This window comes from Puma concolor, chromosome D4 (genome assembly GCF_028749965.1).
Source record: "Puma concolor isolate L17-30 chromosome D4, mPumCon1.1.hap2, whole genome shotgun sequence".
In the NCBI taxonomy this organism is placed as follows: domain Eukaryota; kingdom Metazoa; phylum Chordata; class Mammalia; order Carnivora; family Felidae; genus Puma; species Puma concolor.
The window spans coordinates 24,724,210-24,746,289 of NC_141679.1; the positions used below are offsets into that span (position 1 = coordinate 24,724,210).

Here is a 22,080-nt window from a genome sequence, read left to right on the forward strand (position 1 = left end):
TCTTAATTTCCTTTGGAGACATAAAGATGTTCACAATCTTCCACTGTTCATACCTTAGCTATTCAGTCTAATGCAGGAAAATGCTAGCAAATTTAATCGAGAGGAATTTAACTAGAGTTGTTAACTAACACTTTATATTCTTCTACTTTCAAATGGACTCTTCTCAACAACAAAAGATCCATGCTTAACTTATATCATGACATATATTCAATTTTTATCCTCCAGACAAAATTATAAAAACAAATGACAAAAGTGAGCCATTGTGGCATCTGACTAAATAATGCCCAGAGTTAGTATTTGATTTGATTCTTCTAGTTACATTACGGGCACCGAGAAGGCAGGACAAATGTCTTCTTTTTTTTTTTTTTTTTTTTTTTTGGTAGTTCACGCAGCCCCTGCCACATATTACATGATTCCACTCATACAAAATGTCCAGACTGGGCAGAGTAAATGAGCAGATGAGTGGTCGTCAGGTGTTAGGGGCTGGGGTAGAAGAGAGTGACTAGTGACTGCTACTGGGTACGGTGTTCCCTTTTGGTGATGAGAAAAAGTTTTGGAATGAGACAGTGGTGATGGTTACCCAACAATGGGAATGTACTTAATGACACTGAATTGTACACTTTGAAATGGTGAAATTAACTTGTGTTACGTGAGTTCTAATCTTTTTTTAACAAAGCAAGCCAGATTGCAAACTGCCAGCCTCCACTTAGTGTCCATTACTTATGTATCCCTCATTTCCACACATGACCTGCCCCCGTCCCCAAGCACAAACCTCACTAATGGCTGTGTGCAAATTAATAATGGAGAAAGGAACCATCTGCTCTCTGACAAGGTCACCTCAGTGCCACAATGGTCAAGCTTTACTGGAGACCTGTGAATAGGAGGAGGCAAAATATCCAAGAACCCCATGTATCACCGTGCATCTCTGCTGCGTTCGGACCTATGCAGATTATTCTGAGGGATGAGTGTGCACAGTGATGTCTGGAGTCCCCTAACCAGAGCCTCATCGAGAACTAAGCGTGTGTCAGCTCTTCACCACCCACCAAGTTGGCCTTCCTGGGACCCTGCTCAGCTGCACTGGCTGAGGCTGCTCTCAAAAGCAAAACCCAGGAGACCTGGATATGGTCCCAGTCGAGGCAGATCAGAAGGGAAGAGGCTGAAGAAGTGGAAAATTCAGAGTTGGCCTGAGAAGAGTCTCCAAGTAGAGGGAAGACAGCCCCAAGGTTGGCCATTCAGCAAGCAGAATGTGGGGTGATGGTCCGTACTACCCAGTGATCTTTTCCTTTCCTGAAGAGCTTAGATCCAAGAGATTGTCCCAGGGGCTGTACTAGCCATGAATTTGCCTGTATCCTGAAGACCGTCACCATCTATTTATTTTTAGCACCCCACTGTCAAATGTTTTCAGAGAATACCTCCTTCTTACAACCACCACTTTTTGTGTGTGCAGTTAATTACACTCCCAATGACAACGGTTTGAAAAATCCCAAGGCAATGAAGCGCAAGAGAAACACGCCAAGCCAAAACGCCGAACTGAGCGTCTGCTTCAGTGAGACGTTCTGATCGAGACAGGAGGCACAGCTAGCCTGTAGGACTTGGAGGCCCTGGCTGGTTAAAGGTGCACGTGAAACATACAAACAAACGAAAAATACCTTGTGAGCTCTTCTTTAATCTTCAAGGGTTCATGCGGGTAGAATTTCACTCTAAAGCACATGGTGTATGGTGGATGAGCTGAAACATCATAAAGAAAAGGCATGAGAAAAGCAGCCAAAGACCATGGGTTCCAACACACACAGGAAAGTCAGCTGTGAAGTTACAGCCTAGCTTGGGGGTGGGGGGTGGGGGCCGGGGAGAAAGAGATTTTTCTGGAGGAAACAGATCTTATGCCCAGCGAAACAAAGTCACAGTGACAATTAAAGAAAACGCTTGACAGGACACCCAAAGCAAATGCGGGACACAGGCAACCTAGTCAGTTAGCACATCTTTCCACATCACGTTCTCTCCAGGTCACAGCTTCAAATGATATTCTTCCTTCAGATTCTTCCCACCCCCTTGTGACAGATAAATTGCCCGTTCAGGCCTTGGGCCTAGCAAAGTATTTTTCAGACTGTGAGGTGGAAAAATGTCACTGCACATGACTAGTTTTCCCAAAATGATGGTGCCTTTGAACTAAAATCGCAATTTTTAAAATGATTTTAAAAATGAGTCAGCCATGCACACATTCTACTTTGTATACATTTTTGGTATTATTTTGGTATTATCTACGAGGCAGTCACTATGAAAATAAACGCTTTTATAACTGCCTGATTTCTATGAATCGAGATAGCAGTCTGATATTCTGATTGAGGTTCATGATTCTAGAATGTTCTAATCGCATTAAGTATCTGGAACTCAAGGACCAACTAAGTGATTCTGCAGGACTTCTGACATCCTTAATTATGAAACCACAGTTGACTTGCAATATTAATCTAATAAATGCACACAAGTGTAGTAAGATGCATTCAAATTCCAAACAGCACATAAAATGAACCCCTTAAAATTAAAGAAATACAACAGTTAGTATAATTATTTCTACGGATCTCAAATACCCACTCATGTTTTGCTTTTGTAAAGTATGGCTACTTGGGATCAGCTCTGACTCTACACCCAAATGCAAACAGGAAACAGTGTCCTATTCTTGTCCAAGAATCCTCTTTCATAATAAGGAGGGGTTAAATCCCCAGCCATCTCTATAATGCCTGGGGCTATTCTGTATGTAGACAAATGATGTAGAGAGAACTATCAGCATCAAATATGAATGCATATTGAGTATAATTTAATATGGAAAACAGTTCTTAAAAATAATTTGAAAGAAAGCATCCAAATCACAGGAAAACACAGAAGCATCTTTCTGGCCATCTCAGCAGAGACAAACCGATTATACACATACACCCACACACACAGATGTCAGAGCTCTTTCCATTCAATGCCCTACTTCCCCACCAGGAACTAGCAAATTTCCTGAGTTGGATGCTTCTAACCCAACCCTGTGTTCCCTGGATTTAAGGAAACATTTTTTCTGGAGCACTAGGAGAAAATAAACACCAGCAAAGAAACAACGAAGAAAAAATACAAATGATTCTCCAGTCATTCATCTTGCATGATATCTAGAAGTTCAGTTTTAACTCAAAATATTTAATCTTTACACATTCCCCAGATTTAATGTGTTTAAGTCACCACCTTTAAAGGATTAGAGCTGATGGTTTTTCATTAGGAAACCTCTGGGCTGTCTTTAATAGAAAGGTTGAGACAGTTTTTATAAGACAAGAACAACGGAACAAACAATGGAAACAGCATAAAAAAGGAATTTTTCTTTATAGCTTCTTTTATTAGTCTTCAAAATTAATACATGTTTAAGCACAACCAATGAAGATAATCGATAGAGAGATGGATAGATAATAGATTGATAGATGGACAGATAACAGATGGACAGATGGATGGATAGACAGATGGATGAATGGATAAACCATCCCCTTTCATTTTCCTTCTTTGTCTCTATTCCTGTCCCTTCTGTCTCTCAGGTCCCCACCCACTTTGCCCTTCCAACTCTCCAACCACTGTCAACAATTTCACCTATATGCTTCCATCCTTTTTGCCATACTCATGCAAATATATGCCAATATGATCACATATGTAAGGGATTTTTTTTATAACTTATTCTCACAAAAGGAGATCACGCTACATATGTTTCTCTTGCTTTTCTCACTTCACTCTACACTCTTCCCATACTTCTGGGACAGTAGTCACAGATCCAACTCGTCGTCTATATTAACTGCATAGTAGTTCATATTACAGATACATCTGAATTCATTCCACTATTTTCTTTTAATTGTCATTCAGGTTGCTTCGACATTTCTGTAATATTTTTATATACACCCTTGTGCATACTTCATCAAGTATTTGTATTTATATTTTTATTTTTATAATACAGACTTCCAAATTTGGAATTGTTGGGTCAGTAGGTACATGCAAATGTTTTAAAGGGAGCTGAACAAATAAAAGCCCACTGAAAGCAAACTGGGGAAAGAAGGATCACAGAAGAGGACTCCAAACTAGAGCTGTCATTTTCTCTTCCTCCTGGTCAGCATATCTGCTTACTGTGCCCTAAGCTGGCTTCAGTAGATATCTGAGCTCACTGGCTACAAATCAGGACTCTTGACTTTGCCTAAGGAATCAGGCACTGAGGCTCAGACAGCTCCCCAGGCAATCATCTTTGAACACCCCTCACTGTAGGAAGTCCAGCCCAGGCATCCTCGTTCTCAGCCTCAGGCTCCAGAATGGTCTAATGCTTCTCCCACATGCAAAGCCCTTCCCTCATTTGGAGGAAGTTCTTAAGTAGTACTTATGGTCCTTCTGAGTCTTCTCGATAATAAACATCCTCCATTCTTCAACTGCTCTTCACATGAAACAGTTTGGAGTGCCCCCATTCTGGGTATATTCTTGTCTATTTCCTCAAGCACCCCCCAGGGACTGCCACATCCACTAGGGTAAGGGGAACATCACCAGCCTCAGTTTGGACATAACTGTTGCTCCCCCTCACGAGCCTCATCTCATTGTCGATTCACTCTGAGTTTCTAATTGGCCAACACTCTTCATCTTTTTCATATATGCTGTTGCTAAGTCACACAGAAAGTCACATCTGACATCTTCCATTTTCTAGGATGTGATCATGGAAAAAATTAATACAAGGTACTGGGGATACACTCACCACCAGACCCATTATCAGAGAAGGGATGAGAGCATGCAGCAGAAAAAAGAGATAACTTCAAGTCTGAAATTTTCTATCCATTTTCTTCTACCATCATATAAACCCCTACTGTGTCTTTCTCTCATATTGATCCAGCATTATTGACCCCATGTTACCAATAAAAGAAAAAGCATTTCCCTGTAAGTTAAAAGGAGCACATGACTTTGACATAGTGAACCATGTATTGCACCAGGGATCTGAGCTGACGAGAAGTTCAACCTCCTTGCCCAGGCCTGAAAAAGTCAATGTGGCAACAGGCTTCTCCTTGAGAAACTCTCTTAAGGCTCTGGATGCAAAATTATATTACAAATCAAATAAGTTAAGGAATGCTTTTTGACAGGGCTGGATCAGGCTGAAAAGATAAATAATTTCTCCCCCAAAATGTTAATCTAGTTATGGATGACAAGATTTATGAGGGTGTGGAGCTATATATCTTGTTCAACTTTTTATCCCCAGAGCTAATTATTGATAAAAGATGGACTCTGTCTGGCTGAATGAATGATTAACCCCAAACTTTGAGGCAGATGTCCAAAAAAAAAAAAAAAAATCCATGCCCTATCATCACCATTCATCCCATCAAAATACTGGTCTAGAAGGCCCATGGTCTGAGTTATTACGGCAATTCCTAGGATTGAGATTTTTGAAAACTTCTGACCCTGTATTTTAATTTCTGCCCTTCAACATCTGGAACAAATTCAGGAACTCTAGAGTTGGTTGGAATAGCTATTTCTAGAGGGAGGATTAATTAATTCAATCAACAAATGCTTATTGAGGACCTACTAGGTATTAGGCACAAGTTCAGATGTACAAATAAGAGTAGCTATAAAAAGACAAAAGTTAGGTCTTCATGGAAGACATATTCTAGTGGAATAAACAGGCATAAAATCAAAATTAATAAGTGAAATAAATAGGTCATTAGAAGGTCATAAATGCTATGATCAACAGAAAATAAAGAATAAAGCAGAAAGGATTTAAGGGGTGAAAAAAGACCACCCCCACCTCTGTTCCCTTTTACCCTCCCCACTATGACTAAATCCATGCAGGTAAGTGCAATTCTCTTTACTACCGTCCAGAAAACCAAAGAAGGGAAGAAATACGATTTAAGATGTTATGTCATTAAACCAGGAGATAGGGGAAAAGTCACTCCCAAAGTGCTGGCACTGGTTTGGAGCACTGGCACGCACCCATAACAACTGGGTAACTAACTGTAAAAGTGAAACTGGTAACCAAAGTGTTAATGGGACTAATAAGTACAACTGTAACTCTTAACCCAAATCTGCTTGTTCTCGGAATACAGTCTGCAGCCATGTTTCCATACATGGCATTCTTACCTGAGACCATGATAGCAAAATGTTAATTTAATTGTTTTGCAGAGACTTAAGGCTTTACCGTGAAACTGGCCAGAACCAGTCAAACTACTGGCCATCTCTTTGCGCATGTGTGTGAGTCCAATGGATGCACTTTTGACACAGAAGTGCCTAAAACTCAACCCTTAGATCATACCAAGGATGCCACTGACAACGTAGGCAGAAGATCCCGACAGGTACAGAAAACAAGTCCCCTACTTATTACCGGATTCTGAAGTTACGTAGCTCATCTCCTCTATACCCAGGTCCTTCTTCCTTTGCCTTTAAGTATCCCTGATTCTCCTGCTTTGAGGAGGCAGATCTGCAGCTTGCCCCCCCCCCACCCCCCCCCCCCCCCCCCCCCCCGCAAACATCTCCTTGTTTGGTTACCTCTCCAATAAACCCTTTCCTTGCTGCATATTTGATGTCTCAGTGATTGGTTTTGCTGTGTATTGGGTAAATGAACTTGGATTTGTGTACAAAAGGAGCCTTCCCACGATCAACCTGGCAGCTGGCTGGGACATGTCTAAATGTCCTGTTTATAAATGACTGTTCCCTTCTAGAGATGAGCCTATTCCCTTCTCCAAGAGACTACAGGTCTATGCCATTCCAACTTTCACACCTTCTTATCCTTAAGCTACAGGAGTAAAAGGATAAAGGATGACTCTTATCTGTGCCAACCATTTGATACATGATCAGTACCTGGAAACATCTGATGAAGGAGCTACCCAGGGAACAGGAACCACCAGACGTGGAGCCCACACCCTGAACTGGGACCCTATACCATGATGTCATCATGAACAGCCACTGTGTGTCTTTACTAGACCAGGCAGCATGGTGGCCCCATGGGGGAAGACGCTGTAGCCCATTTCTACTGAGGTACTAAGGCTTCGGCATCAGTAACAGGTGCACACAGGGTGGAGGTAACCTCAAATCTCCCAAGGGATGAGTCCCCAGATTTGGAGGGGGACTTCCAACAGTGACTTTGAGCAAGCCACCTACATTCTCAGTTTCCTGCTCTGGAAGAGGGGACAGCACCAGGGGCCACATCTACCTTGCACAGGTGTTTGTACAGGCCCTTGGCAAGTGCACATGGCACACTACCTAAATATGAACTTTCGTTTCATTGGGATGTTTAGCCTACTCCTACTGGAAGAAGAGAAGGATATGAAGAGTTGGAAATGAGAAAAAGAAATGGAGAAGCCTGAATTGAATTCAGCTGAGAAACATTTACTCAGCCACATAAGTGCTAAAAACGAGAATACCACTGAGTAGCAGAGGAGGGGGGAAATGCCAAAATCCACTTTAAAAATGCCTGGAGCATATAACTGCACTGAGAATAACAGGGCCCCAGTCTCACAGAGGTCCGTTACCTGCCAGACGAGGGCTGGGGAGGCCAAGCGTCTCCATAGGACAGCTCAGTGGCCCCTTTGGGCATCAGCAGATCCCAGGTATTATCATTTGGGTAGCTGGTTAACACAGAACACGGGGAGAGGAACAGCCATTTATAAGGCAGAGACAGATTTTCTCATCTCCACTTTGAGATCTTGCCCAGAAATGGGGTTGGGGTGTGCAAGGATTAGCTGAGCAGGGTCCTGGGTGAAAGCGAAAAAAACAACTTTCTATTTTTAACCAATGACTGTTCTCAAATATTTATAAGAACAATTAGGGTTTGGGGGAGGTTTTTTTCGAGAGGAACATCACTTAGCAGCCTGTCATAAAAGGAGTCTTCCTCCAATCATGGTGTAGAGCTATAGGAAAACAAAAAGCATAACTGTAGGGACATACATATAAACACATGATCTTTATCATAAACACTCAGGCTGACACCTATGAAGAATCCCGCCCCCCCCAAACTCCTTTAAACTGCAGCTGAAGCTTAGAGCTGGTGGCTCCAGCAGATGTTAGGGCAACTCTTATAACTTGGCCTATGTCTCTCCTGGGACTCCACGGCAGGGGCAGGGGCAGGGGCGGGGGGCACTGATCAATCTGTCAGATTTTAAGACTTGGAAGAAACACTGCAAAGGGTTTATTGTTGCCAACAAGACCTCTAGAACCTGCAAACAGGAGGCTCATTTCCCAAAGGGCCCCTAGCAGGCATCAGAGACTCCTGGTCTTCTCAGCACCACTAATACCTTTTTTCACTCTTAACCAAATGAACAATGTCCCTCCCGTGTCTTTTGGGGAGGGGGGCAGGGGCTTTACAGTGAGAACCGAGGGGCACACCCCACTTAATTGTGCATACAGCATGCATAGTGACACCGATGGATTTATTGGTGCTGTCTCTTCTACAAACCACTCAGGAGCACAAACTCTGTGCACATGCGCAAAAGGACACTTGAGCACCAAAAGGGCAGAGTATTACTCACTCATTCAACGAACTATAACTCTTGGGATGTTTTAATGAGCCAGCCGGAGAACTGCTCTCTTAACGACTGCTCTCTTCTCGCTGGAAACGATTATCATCTTGCCGCGACAACTGTTACTATCATCATCATCAAGAGTGATAATCCCTCCGTCATTCTTCCACTGAAATGACAACCAGCAGCCTCCAAGATGCTACTGGCACTGTGTTGCCTCTACTTCCAAAGCAGAGAGGGTTGGTTTTTTTTTTTTCATTGTATTTAATTCAACCTCCTCCTGTTACAGTTCTCTTAGGTTGGAATCACACAGGCAGGCGCGCCCACACACACAAATGGATGCACTGAGAACTTCGTAGGGGATCCTGGATCACCAAGCCTCTGCTTCACAAACACTTGCTCTCGGAACTCTCTGGCTGCCTGTGCTGTTCAGGAGAAGCTCTAACAGGGACTTTGGTCCACCACTTCTAATCTCAAGTTCAGCATTGGGACAAATTGCTACGGCCAAACTGAAAACTCTCAGCTTCCATTTCCTTCTCTGTAAAATGGGGATAATAATGGAACCAACCACCCAGATTAAGGATCAGTGAACTTTTACTTTTGACTTTGCGGGATTCAAGGTCTCTGTCTCAACTACTCTGCTCAGCTGGGGTCAGGCAAAAGCAACAACAGACAAGATGTAGATCAATGGCATGGCTGTGTTCCAATATGACACTGAAATCTGAATTTCAGATCATCTTCACACATCACAAAGTCTTGTCTTTTGCTTCCCCCTCCCCAACCATTTAAAACTATGAAACCTACTTTTAGCCAATAGGCCATAAAAAACAGATGGCAGGCTGCTTTTGGCCTCAGGGCCATAGTTCCTTGATCCCTGATATAGAGCCCATGATGAGGATTATATGAGTTAATGACATAAAGCTCTCAGCAGACTGTCTGAGACCTAAGTACTCAACCCATAGGATTTGTTACTATTCTAGAGGACAAAAAAGAAACTGATGTAGATGAGGGAAAGCCCTTCAACTTGACCTAGACCTACATAAGCATACCTCAGAGCTACCGTGGGTTTGGTTCTAGACCACCACAATAAAGCAAATATCTCAATAAAGTCAGTCAAATGAATGTTTTGGTTTCCCCACTTTGCTCCCTGAGAGCAGGGTGCAATGACCTGAGAATTTTAGCAAAACAAAAACAAAAACAAAAAGTTAGCAAAAGTACATGAAACTGAAGGCAGGAGATCCAGGTGTCTGCTTGCTGCAGATGTTGTATAACTAACTACACCCTGAGGAATCATGTCAGTAGGTGTGAATCAACTAGTAATGATGATAATTATAAAAGCCAAGTTCAATGACTTATGTAACTGCATACTAAGATTTTATACTATAAAATTGCATCCAAAAATGAGGCATTATAAAGGATTTCCAACCAAATGGAAAGAGACCTGAATAAAACCACCTACTTGACCCATGTTTGCATTGCCTCCAGTACTCCCATTCCAAGCATGGAATCTCCTGGTCCATCGGGGTTATCATTCACACATTTAGACCACCCACACACGTACAGGTTTGAATCGTGTGGCCCAGGAAACAACATGGGTGCTCCTGAAGGTAGAAAGAAGCCCCTGGAAGGTATCTCCCAGTGATATAAGGGTGATGCTCTTTTCCTTCTGCTCTCTCCAATACCCCATCCTCTCCCTCCTTCCAAAGAGGAGGGGTATTGGGTCCTCCCTGAAGCCCAAGAACTGACCATTATACTCAGTAAAAATGACATCAGTGTCACCAACCATACCATAAGGACAAGGCTAAAAATTATCAGTCTGTGACTTATCGCATGTGCATATCATTTAGAATTGCACACCATAATTTAAGGGTTTTTTTTTTTTTGTCATTACTCTCGTTACCATTATTTCTTTCCATTTTGGAAATAACACAAGACTGCAACATGAAGACCACTTATAGGCCCAGACTGCAAGGACTTTCTGATACGAGGACCAAATGTGGGAATTTTTAGTGAAACAGTTGTACCTGGAAGAAAAAGAGATACCATGCCAAACCTACTGAGCTATCACTAGAATAACAGAAGCTGGCTTCCAAAGCTGGAGAGAAGCAATGGAATGAAGAAAGCTGCAAAGAATGAAAACAGCCACAACTAAACCACAACAGCTGGAGACCTACAGTTACTTGATTTATGCAATGGGTTTTCATCAGGTGTGTGTTTTGATTTGTTTTTAAAGAACACAACAGTTGATCTTCTTTTACCTGGTCCCTAAAAGGAACATTTTTGATTCCAGTCCACAAGCATTTATTAGGTACTGATTACATGCATAGCCCTAGCTTAAGCCATGGACCAGGTGAAGAAATCTTCCAAATTAAATACAGGGGATATGATTACACAAGTATATAATGAGGCCAATGGGATAGACCGCCCCAAGAGGTCAGAGATGGGGTTACTGTCACTATGGGTGTCTGGAGAAGTAAAATGTATGAAACTTTACTATCAGAAGCATATGATCGAGGTCTGCAAGAAAGAACACATACAACAAGTGGGGAAATGAGCCACAAAGCAAAAGCATGAAGGTAACTGAAAGAATAAACAGAAATATTAAAGGATGTGGGAGATCTGAGTGGAGGTCAGTGCAGTGGGCTGGGTAGTGTTCCCTGGGAAATTCCTGCCCACTTAGAACATCAAAAAGTAACCCTCTTTGGAAATAGGGTCTTCGCAATGTAATTAACATGAAGTCCTACTGGGTTAGAGTGATCCCTAAAGCCAATGACTGTTATCTTTGTAAGAGAAAGGAAACAGACTTGGACACAGACACAGAGAAACACAGGGAGAAAGTGATATGAAGATGGCGATAGGAATTGGAATGATACAGCTACAAGCCAGGGAAGGAACACCAAGGCCAGCCAGCAACCACCAAGAGCAAGAAGAGGCAAGGAAGAATTCTCTCCTAGAGCCTTCAGAGGGAGAATGGCCCTGCTGATACCTTGAGTTCAGACTTCCAGTCTCCACAACTGTGAGAGAATGAATTTCTATTTTTCTAAGCCACCCAGTGGGGATAGTTTTGTTATGGCAGCCCTCGAGGAAACCAACGTACTCAGCAAACAGAGTCACTGGAAGAACAAAACCGGTGGCAGGCAGGCATCCAAACTGGCCTCATGGATAGGTATGGGACCTATGGTATAGTTCCTCACCCCAGAGCAAAAATCTAGGCTCCTTGTACTCTCTCTGTATGCTGCAGAAGAAGATACGTTCCCCTTTGAGGAAATTATTCAGCAGCAAGGGGACTATTCAGTAGATTAGCCTCAAGGGGTGCTGGAAAGCTAAAGAATGCCACATAAGTACAAAGTTTCACAAACAGCGCCATCAGAGAGAGAAATTACATGCCCTCTCAGGCTTCCAGGCAGAGCTGTCATAACTTCAGGGAAGGAACGCTCCAGACACCAGCCAGCAAACTTGACTCGACATTGCTCTATGGCTGAGTTACACCATGTATTATGCAGAAGCTGGCGGTAATCCCCATCCTGATTTGCATGCAGAAGCCATTTTCAAGCACCCCTGTTCCTTCAGGGTGCTTGGCAGCAGCACAGTGTCTGATAAATAGAGCAAGAAGGTGATCTTAACTATCCAGCGGGGCTAATCAGGTACCAGCCAGGATTAAGCAGAGAACCTCCCTGGAGGTGAGCCTTCTTTCATCTATGTATGTTTTTGCTATAGCAGATTCTTTTTTTTTTTTTTAATTTTTATGCTTATTTATTTTTTGGGGGGGGGGGAAGAGCATGAGTGGGGGAGGGGCAGAGAGAGAGGAAGACACAGAATCTGAAGCAGGCTCCAGGCTCAGAGCTGTAGGCACAGAGCCCGACGTGGACCCATGAACCGCAGGATCATGACCTGAGCCTAAATCGGATGCTTCACCAACTGAGCCACCTGGGCGCCTTTCTATAGTACATTCTTAATGCATAATGAACTTTGATTCCTCCCTTCCTCACTCCCCACTTCTCACCCCCCTAACTTTCCCTCTCCCTCTCTTTCTCAATTTTTACATAAAACAGTCTCTCCTTCTGTTTGTTTTCTCTTTATTACCAAGAGATCTAGGAAAATATTCTCATTGTAAAAGATATGAGTAGGGGTCCTGGGTGGCTCAGACAGTTAAGCATCCGACTCTTGATTTCGGCTCAGGTTATGGTCCCATGGTTCATAGGTTTGAGCCCTGCATCAGGCTCTGTGCTGAGCATGGAGCCTGCTTGGGATTCTCTCTCTCTCTCTCTCTCTCTCTCTCTCTCTCTCTCTCTCTCTCACACACACACACACACACACACAAAATAAACTTTAAAAAAAGGATCTGAGTAAAACATAAATACTTAAAAATATGCAGTTATTTTGAGAGAGAGAGAGAGACAGAGAGAGAGAGAGAGATAATGAGAATGCAAGCAGGAGAGGGGCAGGGGGAGAGAGAAGAGAGAGAAGACAGAGAGACAGAAAGAGAGACAGAGAATCCCAAACAGGCTCCATGCACAGAGCCAGACGCAGGGCTCAATCCCACCAACCACAAGATCACAACCTGAGCCAAAATCAAGAGTCAGATGCTTAACCAACTGAGCCACCCAAGTGCCCCCAAAATATAACTATATATAATAGAATGTATTTCATCACCTCCCTCTACCCTCTCTTCCCCTGAGGTAACCAGTTAGTACAGACGTTTGCAGAATTTCTCTGCACTTACATATTCATCTAAAATAATCTGTTTAGGGGCACCTGGGTGGCTTGGTTGGTTAAGCGTCCGACTTCGGCTCGGGTCATGATCTCGTGATTTGTGAGTTCGCGCCCCACGTCGGGCTCTGTGCTGACAGCTCGGAGCCTGGAGCCTGGTCAAATTCTGTGTCTCCCTCTCTCTGACCCTCCCCCGTTCATGCTCTGTCTCTCTCTGTCTCAAAAATAAATAAACATTGAAAAAAAAAATTTTAATAAAATAAAATAATCTGTTTATTTTCATATATAGGGATCATTCTCTAGGTGGTATCTTTACCTGCTTTCTTAACTCCAAGATCTATCTAATAAATTTTTCAGTGTCAATACTACAGGCTAACGACTGTCTGTATTCCACAATTTATTCAGCCTTGCCAAAATTACAGGCTTTTTATTTCTTCCAATTCTCGGTGCTATAAGCAACACTAAGATATCCTTGCATCAATATATACCTGTGCTTGGATAAACTTTGCTTTCAATAGATTCATGGAGATGAGCTCATTGGATCAAAAGACATAGGCATTTTTTTTTAAACACATCTACACTTTACTTCTGATTTACACTTTAAATACCCTAGGTACTTTCTTTGAATTCACCACTTAGTCTCATAAATTTTGATGTTGAATATTGTTAATCATTCTAAACTAACCTATGAAGCATATCATTGCACAGCGCAAAATTAAAATTCAAGAATCTCCTATACAAAGCAGTTTATTCTACACAGAGAGAAAGTTAACTCATCAGATGAGTCCAAATGAGCGATGGCTGATACCTTTAGAGAGAATTTTAATTCAACAACAAAAATGTAATCAAATCAGCTAAAACATAATTTTTATATTACCTTCCAGCTGCTTGTTTGAGCGCTTTGACAAAAATGAAAGAACTAAAAGGAATCCAATGGTTAAATTACCACCATTTTGTTATAGTTCTTCACTTATTATGCCCAGGACAGATCGTTTGTCATTAGCGTGTGAGGGACGCAGACATCTTTAATCTAGAAAGATATGTCCAAATTTCCCTCCCAAATGGCTTTTCTAGTTTATACGCCCCCACCAGAAGTGTTACCCTCATCCTCATCAATTGGATATTATCAGTATTAACCATTTTCCCAGTGTAACAAAAAATACCTTAATTTACATTTTCCTTGTTACTAATGATCTTGAGCACCTGTTTATGAGTTTCCTGGCCATTTATTTTTATTCCTTCTACGGGTCTTTACACATTTTTTATTGAGTTGTTTATCTTTGGGTTTATACCATCACACTTTATAGATTCTGCATATTTACGACTCGTTAGGTAGTTGGCAAATGCTCTTCCATTATTTATTTTGCTTGTGTTTTCATTTATTTATAATTTGTTTTATACTCATTCACTCGACAAATATTTACCGAAAATCTACTGCTCATTTGCAGTAGCAAAGCAAATATTCTGGTACATGAGTTTAATTTTTCCACAAATTTGTCAGCATTTTGCTTCATTATTTCTGTTTTTTATATTTTCCTTAGGAAGCCCTATTCCATAATTATAAGAAATAGTCCTGAATTTTTACCTAAAACTTGTACAGATGATTAAATATATTGGGCTTTTGAATTTATCAGGAATTAATCCCATGGTGTGAGGTAGGTCTTTAGCTTCTTTTCTTTTTCCAAGTGGAAAGGCAATCCATAAAATCATGCCTTGAAATCCATCTTTCTGATAGGAAATACAATCTTTATCATAACCCATATTCTCACAAATAATGGGTCAGTTTGAAGGGTTTTTTCTTTTTCTGTTTGGTTTCTTTTCCTATTCCTGTGTCTATCTTAACGTGTCTATCACGAGGACTCAATAATTATAGCTCATATGCCTTGATTTGCTACCTAATAAAACAAGGACCCTATCATTGTTCTTTTTCACATATTTATCAGCTATTCTGAAGCATTTTTTTTTTGTAAATGAGCCTTTTTCACATTTTTTTAAATGTTTATTTTGAGAGAGAGACAGACAGATAGACCATGAACAGGGAATGGCAGAGAGAGAGGGAGCCACAGAATCCGAAGAAGCAGGCTTCAGGCTCTGAGCTGTCAGCACAGAGCCTGACGCAGGGCTCAAACTCACAGACCATGAGATCATGACCTGAGCTGAAGTTAACACTTAACCGACTGAGCCACCCAGACGCCCCTGTAAATGAGCTTTAGAATCAGTTTGTTAAATGCCATAAGGGATCTCATTGATATTTTGATTTGAAAATTATTTGAAGGTATGCATTAATTTGCAAAAAAAAAATTGACCTTCGCAATATCAAATGGAAGCTAAGAAGTCTCCATTTACTGAACTCTTTTTATCTACTCCACAGTAAAATTTCAAAATTTATATAGATTTTGCACATTTCTTGTTATATTTATTTGTGAGTAATTTATGTTTTTATTTGTTATTGCAATTGTAAGCAATAGCCCTTTTTCCCATTACATTTCAGAAATAGTTACTGCTTATGAATAAGTATTGTTTCAGGATATTAATCTTGTATCCAAGGACAAAAACCAGTATTAATTGTGGGTAGGGGGTGAGGAAGGAAGACAAGTAGAGAGCCTGGAGAGACCCAGAGGACAAAACCACATTTAAGATGCTATATGGAGCTATGCAAAGGCATCCAGCACCCCTGAACACCCTAGCTTGGCTGAACAGAGTGAGGCATGGGAGCAAGACAAAGAAATCCTGGAGTAGTTTGGGGAAGTGTTGTGTTACGACTTTGAAGGACACTATGAGTGTCAGTGAAGGACACTGAAGAAATGGCCCCATGCTGTGTTTAAGCAGAGGAGGACCTTACATGGTGTACATAAGTTTTCCTGAGGCTGAAGCATGGCACAGAAGAGGCTGAGCAGTGTCTGCCTGTCCCAGTGGTAAATACAGAAGTGCTAAGAGCCAGTGAGTGAAAGGTACCTGGAGAGGGCACCACCAGAGTGACACTCTGTAGATGTGCAGGGCAAGACCATGGCCAGGAGCACAGGTCTTAGCAGCATATGCCAGCACACACTGAAAAGCCAAATGGGACCAGTCACATTCCGAGAGGATGCAGTGGGGAAAGAGGGCAGCAAACAAAGGCCAAGTCACAGAAGACAGGCCACAGGAAGATTCAGAGGACTGGGCACAAGAGAGATGTCACCCTCACTGCCATGATGATACGTAAGCTTCCCCTGCCTCATGATGCCATTCTGGGAATGGAGAAAGAGGAAAAGCTCTTGGTATGGGAAAAATACCCCAGTACGGAAGTATGCACTTTCAAGTGACTGTTTAAATAATGAATTCACTGAGTAATTTCCTGAAAGAGATCAAATTCTAAACTGGCAGATCTTAAATTACCCTGAAGTGGCAAGACTGAACTTTTTTGTCCCCAAAGGAAAAGAGGCTCACAGCAAATTGAATTCAGTCATGGGGAAATAAGGTTGCATTTGTGCATGTCTGAGTCATAACGTATAACTTTTTAAAACCTCTTCATGCTAATACAGTTTTTGTGGTTAAATAGATCCTACAAGACATGAAAGTTCTGTTCTCTTGATGTGTGCTACTACATGTGAACACACTAAACTACATTCTACAGTTATGGGAACAAGGCCAAAATCTGTAGGGTATAGGTGAGAACATTTACTATTCCTACATAGGAAAGAAAGACTCTGAAAACCAAACATCCAAAATATCCCATTTCATTTAACACTTAATCTGCAGACAACCCACTATCTGAATACTCTGGAAAGAAAAAGATCAAAGCACAGTCCACATTTGAACTTATGGACATGCAATGATGGAATAGGGAAATGAAGAAGATATTCCCCTTAATACTGCCCAAATTATGTAGCCTACCTTCATTTTGACCTAGTCAACAAGGAACGATAAAAAGTTTGATCTGAAGGTTCCAGTCCCAGGAAGTACTGATTCATTGCACCCTACCCTGTCTCTCCCACTGAATGCAGCTATAAAACCTGGACAGAATGTGTACAGCAGCTACCTAAGGACACTGGAAAGTAAATAATAGTAGGTAGAGTGGAAAAGACAACAAGAATTCAAAGGACCACTGAACTGGTGTTGGATTCTCCACAGTCTTTTCCTATGGTATCCCCTGGAGAGATCTCTGAGATACTGGAAGGGCACCACCATGGATGGTGAAAGCTCCAAGAGAAGCTCCTAGTTAAGGCAAAGGGGGCTCTGGCAGCAACAGAGCAATAGCAAATGGGTTGGAGATTTTCTTGTCTGGAAGTTTTTTAACCTACTTTCTTTGATAATTACAAAAATTCTCAAGTTATGTATTTCATATTGGGTGAGTTTTGGTAATTCCTGGTATTTGAGGAATGAGCCCATTTCATCTAAGCTGCCAAACTTAAATGCCCAGAGTTGTTCTGTGGGGTCTGTAGTGATAGCCTCTCTTTCATTCCTGGTATTGGTAACTTGTGTCTTCTATTTTTTTTTCTTTATCAGTCTTGCTAGAGGTTCATCACTTTGTTGACATTTACAAAGACCAATTTTTTAAATTAATTTTGTTTCATGTATCCACAAACAAAGCAACTTGGCTGATTCTCCGAGTAATTGATGCTGATTCAAGAAGCCAGTCTCAAAGGATTGCATGCTTTAGGATTCCATTTATATGACATTCTCAAAAGGATACAAACTATACTGACAGAACGAATCAGGGGTTGCTAGTGGCTAGGGGAGGAGGTGTGTAACTACAAAAGGAGAGCACAAGGGAGGTTTTGAGGGTGATGGATATAGTCTCTACCCTGACTGTACTGGAGATTATACAAACCTGTATGTTAAAATTTATAGAACTATACACCAAAATTAGGTTAATTTTACCTTATGTTCATTTAAAAAGTAAAATTTAAGTTCAGAGGAGAAAAAAGACTTTGGTTTAAGAAGTTTTTCCACTTTAAAATGTATACCAAACTAAGGAGCTGTCCAACTAACTATTCTCTCAATTAAATATCTCTCTTCCTTAATATTTGGAGTCAACATAAAAATTAGTTTGATTCTGCCTATTTTCTTTTTTTTTTTTTTTTAAATTTTTTTTTCAACGTTTATTTATTTTTGGGACAGAGAGAGACAGAGCATGAACGGGGGAGGGGCAGAGAGAGAGGGAGACACAGAATCAGAAACAGGCTCCAGGCTCTGAGCCATCAGCCCAGAGCCCGACGCGGGGCTCGAACTCACGGACCGCGAGATCGTGACCTGGCTGAAGTCGGACGCTTAACCGACTGCGCCACCCAGGCGCCCCTGATTCTGCCTATTTTCAACAAGATTTGGGGGAAACAAGCACTGTCATGTAACATTGTTGGGAATAACTTACTATAAGGTCTTTAAATGGATATTTATCACTAAGGAAATGAAAAATATGTATAACTTTTAATCCAACAATTTCATTTCTAAAAGGAATTTCTAATACAGATGTACTTGCATAAGATTCAAGAAAGTACATACAAGAATGTTTATTGTAGCATAATGTATAATAGCAAAATATTAGAAAATATTTTGATGTCTATTAATTATACATGCATGTAATTATCAGCCATTTTTAAAATGAAGCCAATCACCGATACTAAAAAAAAAAAAAAAACCAAACAAAACCCTCTAAAATTACTAAAAAATAACAACATGAAGAAAAATGTTTACAGATTGATCTCATTTTTTGTTTATAAAAGGTCTCACATACATTGGGGAAGTTTATATATACATAAGAAATCCCAGAAGGATATACAAAATATTGTTAACAGTTATTTCTTCAGAGTGGACTTGGAGATACAAGGGGGAAGAGAAAGGAAATAGTTTGAGTTTTCATTTTAAATTATTTTGAACTAAGAAAAAGCATGGACATTTAAAACCTATTTTAATACATGAGGTGTGAATATCTATGTGAGGTAATGGATATTAACTAATCTTACCATGGTAATCATTTTGCAACATATACATATATCAAATCATTATGTTACACATCTTAAACTTATACAATGTTACATGTCAATTATATCTCATTAAAATTGAAAACCTTTAAATAAAAAGTAAAATAAAAATAAAGTTTTAAAAAATGCTAGTAAGAAATAATAATGCCTTTGTAGAGAGTTTGTTAATCAGGGCAGCTGACCTCAGCCAACCCTGGGAAACACTATTCCTAGGAACACCCATAGGTAAAGGTATCTCAATAGGGTCAGGGAAAAGAACCAGAAAGTCTACCATCAAACCGTTCCTCCAAGAAATTTTGTCCTCAATGGCTTCTCAAAAGCAGTCAAAGTATAAAAGGATACCCAAGAAGGAAGTTGCCTGGAGTTCCGCAACCAGATAGATCCTTTTGGATGAGTTCCAGGAGTTGAACCCAGTTTCTCTGGGTTAACAATATACAAGCCCTATTTTAAATTTTTTTCTAATTTAAAGTTAATGTTTCCAGGATATACATATAAGAATAAAGAAATTCTTGATACTAAAAGACACCATCATCAACAACAACAAAACTAGATTTGTGATCTTGGGAAAATTACATAATTTCTTGTTCAGTAATGTCCTCAAAAATACAACAGCAGACTGGGTGATGGACAAGACCTTTACCACTTCCTAGAGCTAGTGAGTCACCCCATCTGGTTTGGAAATTGAATTTTACACAGCTTTTATCCAGATTCAGATTTCATTTGTCATTAGATTGACATTACCCAGTAGTCAAATGTCAATCTTTAAAACATTTTTACCAAACATTATACATTTCCAGTTGGTTGTTCAGGTTTACTTAGCATGGGAACAAAGCTCTTAAGCAGCAAATTCTTTACAAATTACAAGGTTTTTTTTCTTCTAAGTACTGAAATACATCCGACTTTAAAGATATTTATATTTTTAAACTGTGTGTAGCCTAAGGAAAATATTGCATGACATTGAAGAACCAAAGTCAAAGAATCATTAAATATGAAAATAAGTTTACTGAAAAATTGTCTAAACACTTTTACATACATAAACAAAAATATCGAAACTTAGTAGCCAAGGGATAAAACTAGGCATCAGCAATTTTTTTGGACATGCTATTCACTCTTATTATCCTGCATATCATTCTATATGGAGCCTCCTGATACCTGTCCTGCTATTTCTTCTTGGATGCCTGACCCAATTCTATTCCATTTACACCCCAACGCACTGACCTCTCTGGACTTCACATGTCCACTGCTGCCCTTGTTTTCATCTCATACATCTTTCCTGCCAGGTCCCTGCAACAGCCATGGCTCCCAGCAGCCATGGGCATTAGCCTGCCACAGAACAACTTAGTTGTCCTTCCTGCATTGATCCAGAGTTTGTTTGCTCCTGAGACATAGGGGAGGGAAGGAAGAAGAATGGGAAGGGATAAAAAGAAGGAGGGATGGGGGGGAAGGGAACAAGAGAGGGAGGATGGGGGGAGGTGGGGAAAGAGGGTTAAGCAATAAATGTATTAGTGGCTACTTTGCCATCCGTGTTTGGTTTCTTCCTTCTTCCACTTAAAAGGCCTGCCCAGAATAATTTCTTCATATTTGAAAAAGGAAAGAATCCCCTGAATAATGATAAGTGACATAATATGCACTAAACTGATTTCTGATGAGAAACTGATTTATCGCCTACATTTCAGAGCCCTGGGAAAGTTGACATGGAAGGATAAATGGATTTCAGGGCAGGCAATGAATTTCTGAAATGCATTTCAGAAGCCCTCCTCTGAGCCATAAATAAAAGCAGGTTGCCTATAGCCTAGCACAGATGATCAGGACAAAACACCATGCCATCCAGGATCTAGTCAACACCCTCTTCACAATGCCCAAAGTAGATGACCAGCTGTTCTAGAAAGATGTTTCCCAAGGCAACATCTGTTGCCTCTGTTTCCCCCCACCAAAAAAAAAAAAAAAAAAAAAAAAAAAAAAAAAAAAAAAAAAAAAAAAAAAAAGCAGTTCAGAACGTCATGAGGGCTTGAAAACAATTACTAAGGGGGAAAAATTATTGTATGGAGTTTGAGGAGTACAAAAGAATAATACAATCTTCAATAAAGTTACTGGCAAGATTCTAGTTTCAAAATACACCTGCTTTCCTTATCCCCCCAAGACTGCACCTCCCATCCTGAACCACCTACTAGCAACCTCCACAATCCAAAGGAACCAGGTACCTGGTGATTATGTTGAACAGATACTTAGTCATCTAATTCCAACGTTCCTGTTCAAATATGAAATATGAAGGTAAGGTGATAGTGACTTCAAGGAAGGCAAAGGCCAGAAAATAAGAGAAGTTACACAGCACCCACTAAGAGAGAGAAGCCCCCACCCACACATGTTCATCTCCCTCCATCCATTTCTTCCCTGGCAGGAGAAATTTTGTTAAGAGACAGGACCTATCTTTGGACATTTCGTAGCAAAAGTGAAACCACAGATTGACACTTACATTTCATTTGCTTGGAGATGGACTTGTTAGGTTCAAGCCAGTGCTAGGAAGAAAAAAGCAGAGATTATGGGTCAAACAGCTGAACCATACACATAACACATACTTAATAACTAAAAGAAATTTAACACAGATAGTCTTTTTCCAAAGTACAGTCTTGGTTCCCATAGATATTCCTCAAGGTTCTGCCTTCTGAAGATCAACACAAACAATTCTGCAATAAGAATACAACAGGCAAGGGTATAAATTACAGAGAAATAGTACTTTCTGAGTAGTGTATGAGTCACACAGTTGCTAAGAGAGAGGAACAAGGGAGAGAACATGCACTTCAATGGGATATTCTCACGGCTCTAGTGGACTCCTAGGTGATACAGTTCCATTGCTCTGGGCAAGTCACAGATGGCTGAAGACTTTGACATCTATGACCTCAAAGAGTCACAGTCCAAGACAG

The 22,080-nt window shown here is 40.7% G+C and overlaps 1 protein-coding gene across 2 annotated transcripts in view; it reads right to left on the reverse strand.

Annotated features, from left to right (window-relative positions):
• The window catches only part of FRMD3 (FERM domain containing 3), a 308,105-nt gene that overhangs the window by 117,750 nt on the left and 168,275 nt on the right, over positions 1 to 22,080 (reverse strand). For both annotated transcript variants that reach the window (XM_086685077.1, XM_025931579.2), the window contains exons 3-4: positions 21,633 to 21,675; positions 1,650 to 1,728 (exon numbers count right to left, since the gene is read on the reverse strand). In XM_086685077.1, the coding sequence (XP_086541203.1) occupies positions 1,650 to 1,728; positions 21,633 to 21,675 (122 nt within the window). The remainder of the gene's footprint in view (positions 1 to 1,649; positions 1,729 to 21,632; positions 21,676 to 22,080) is intronic.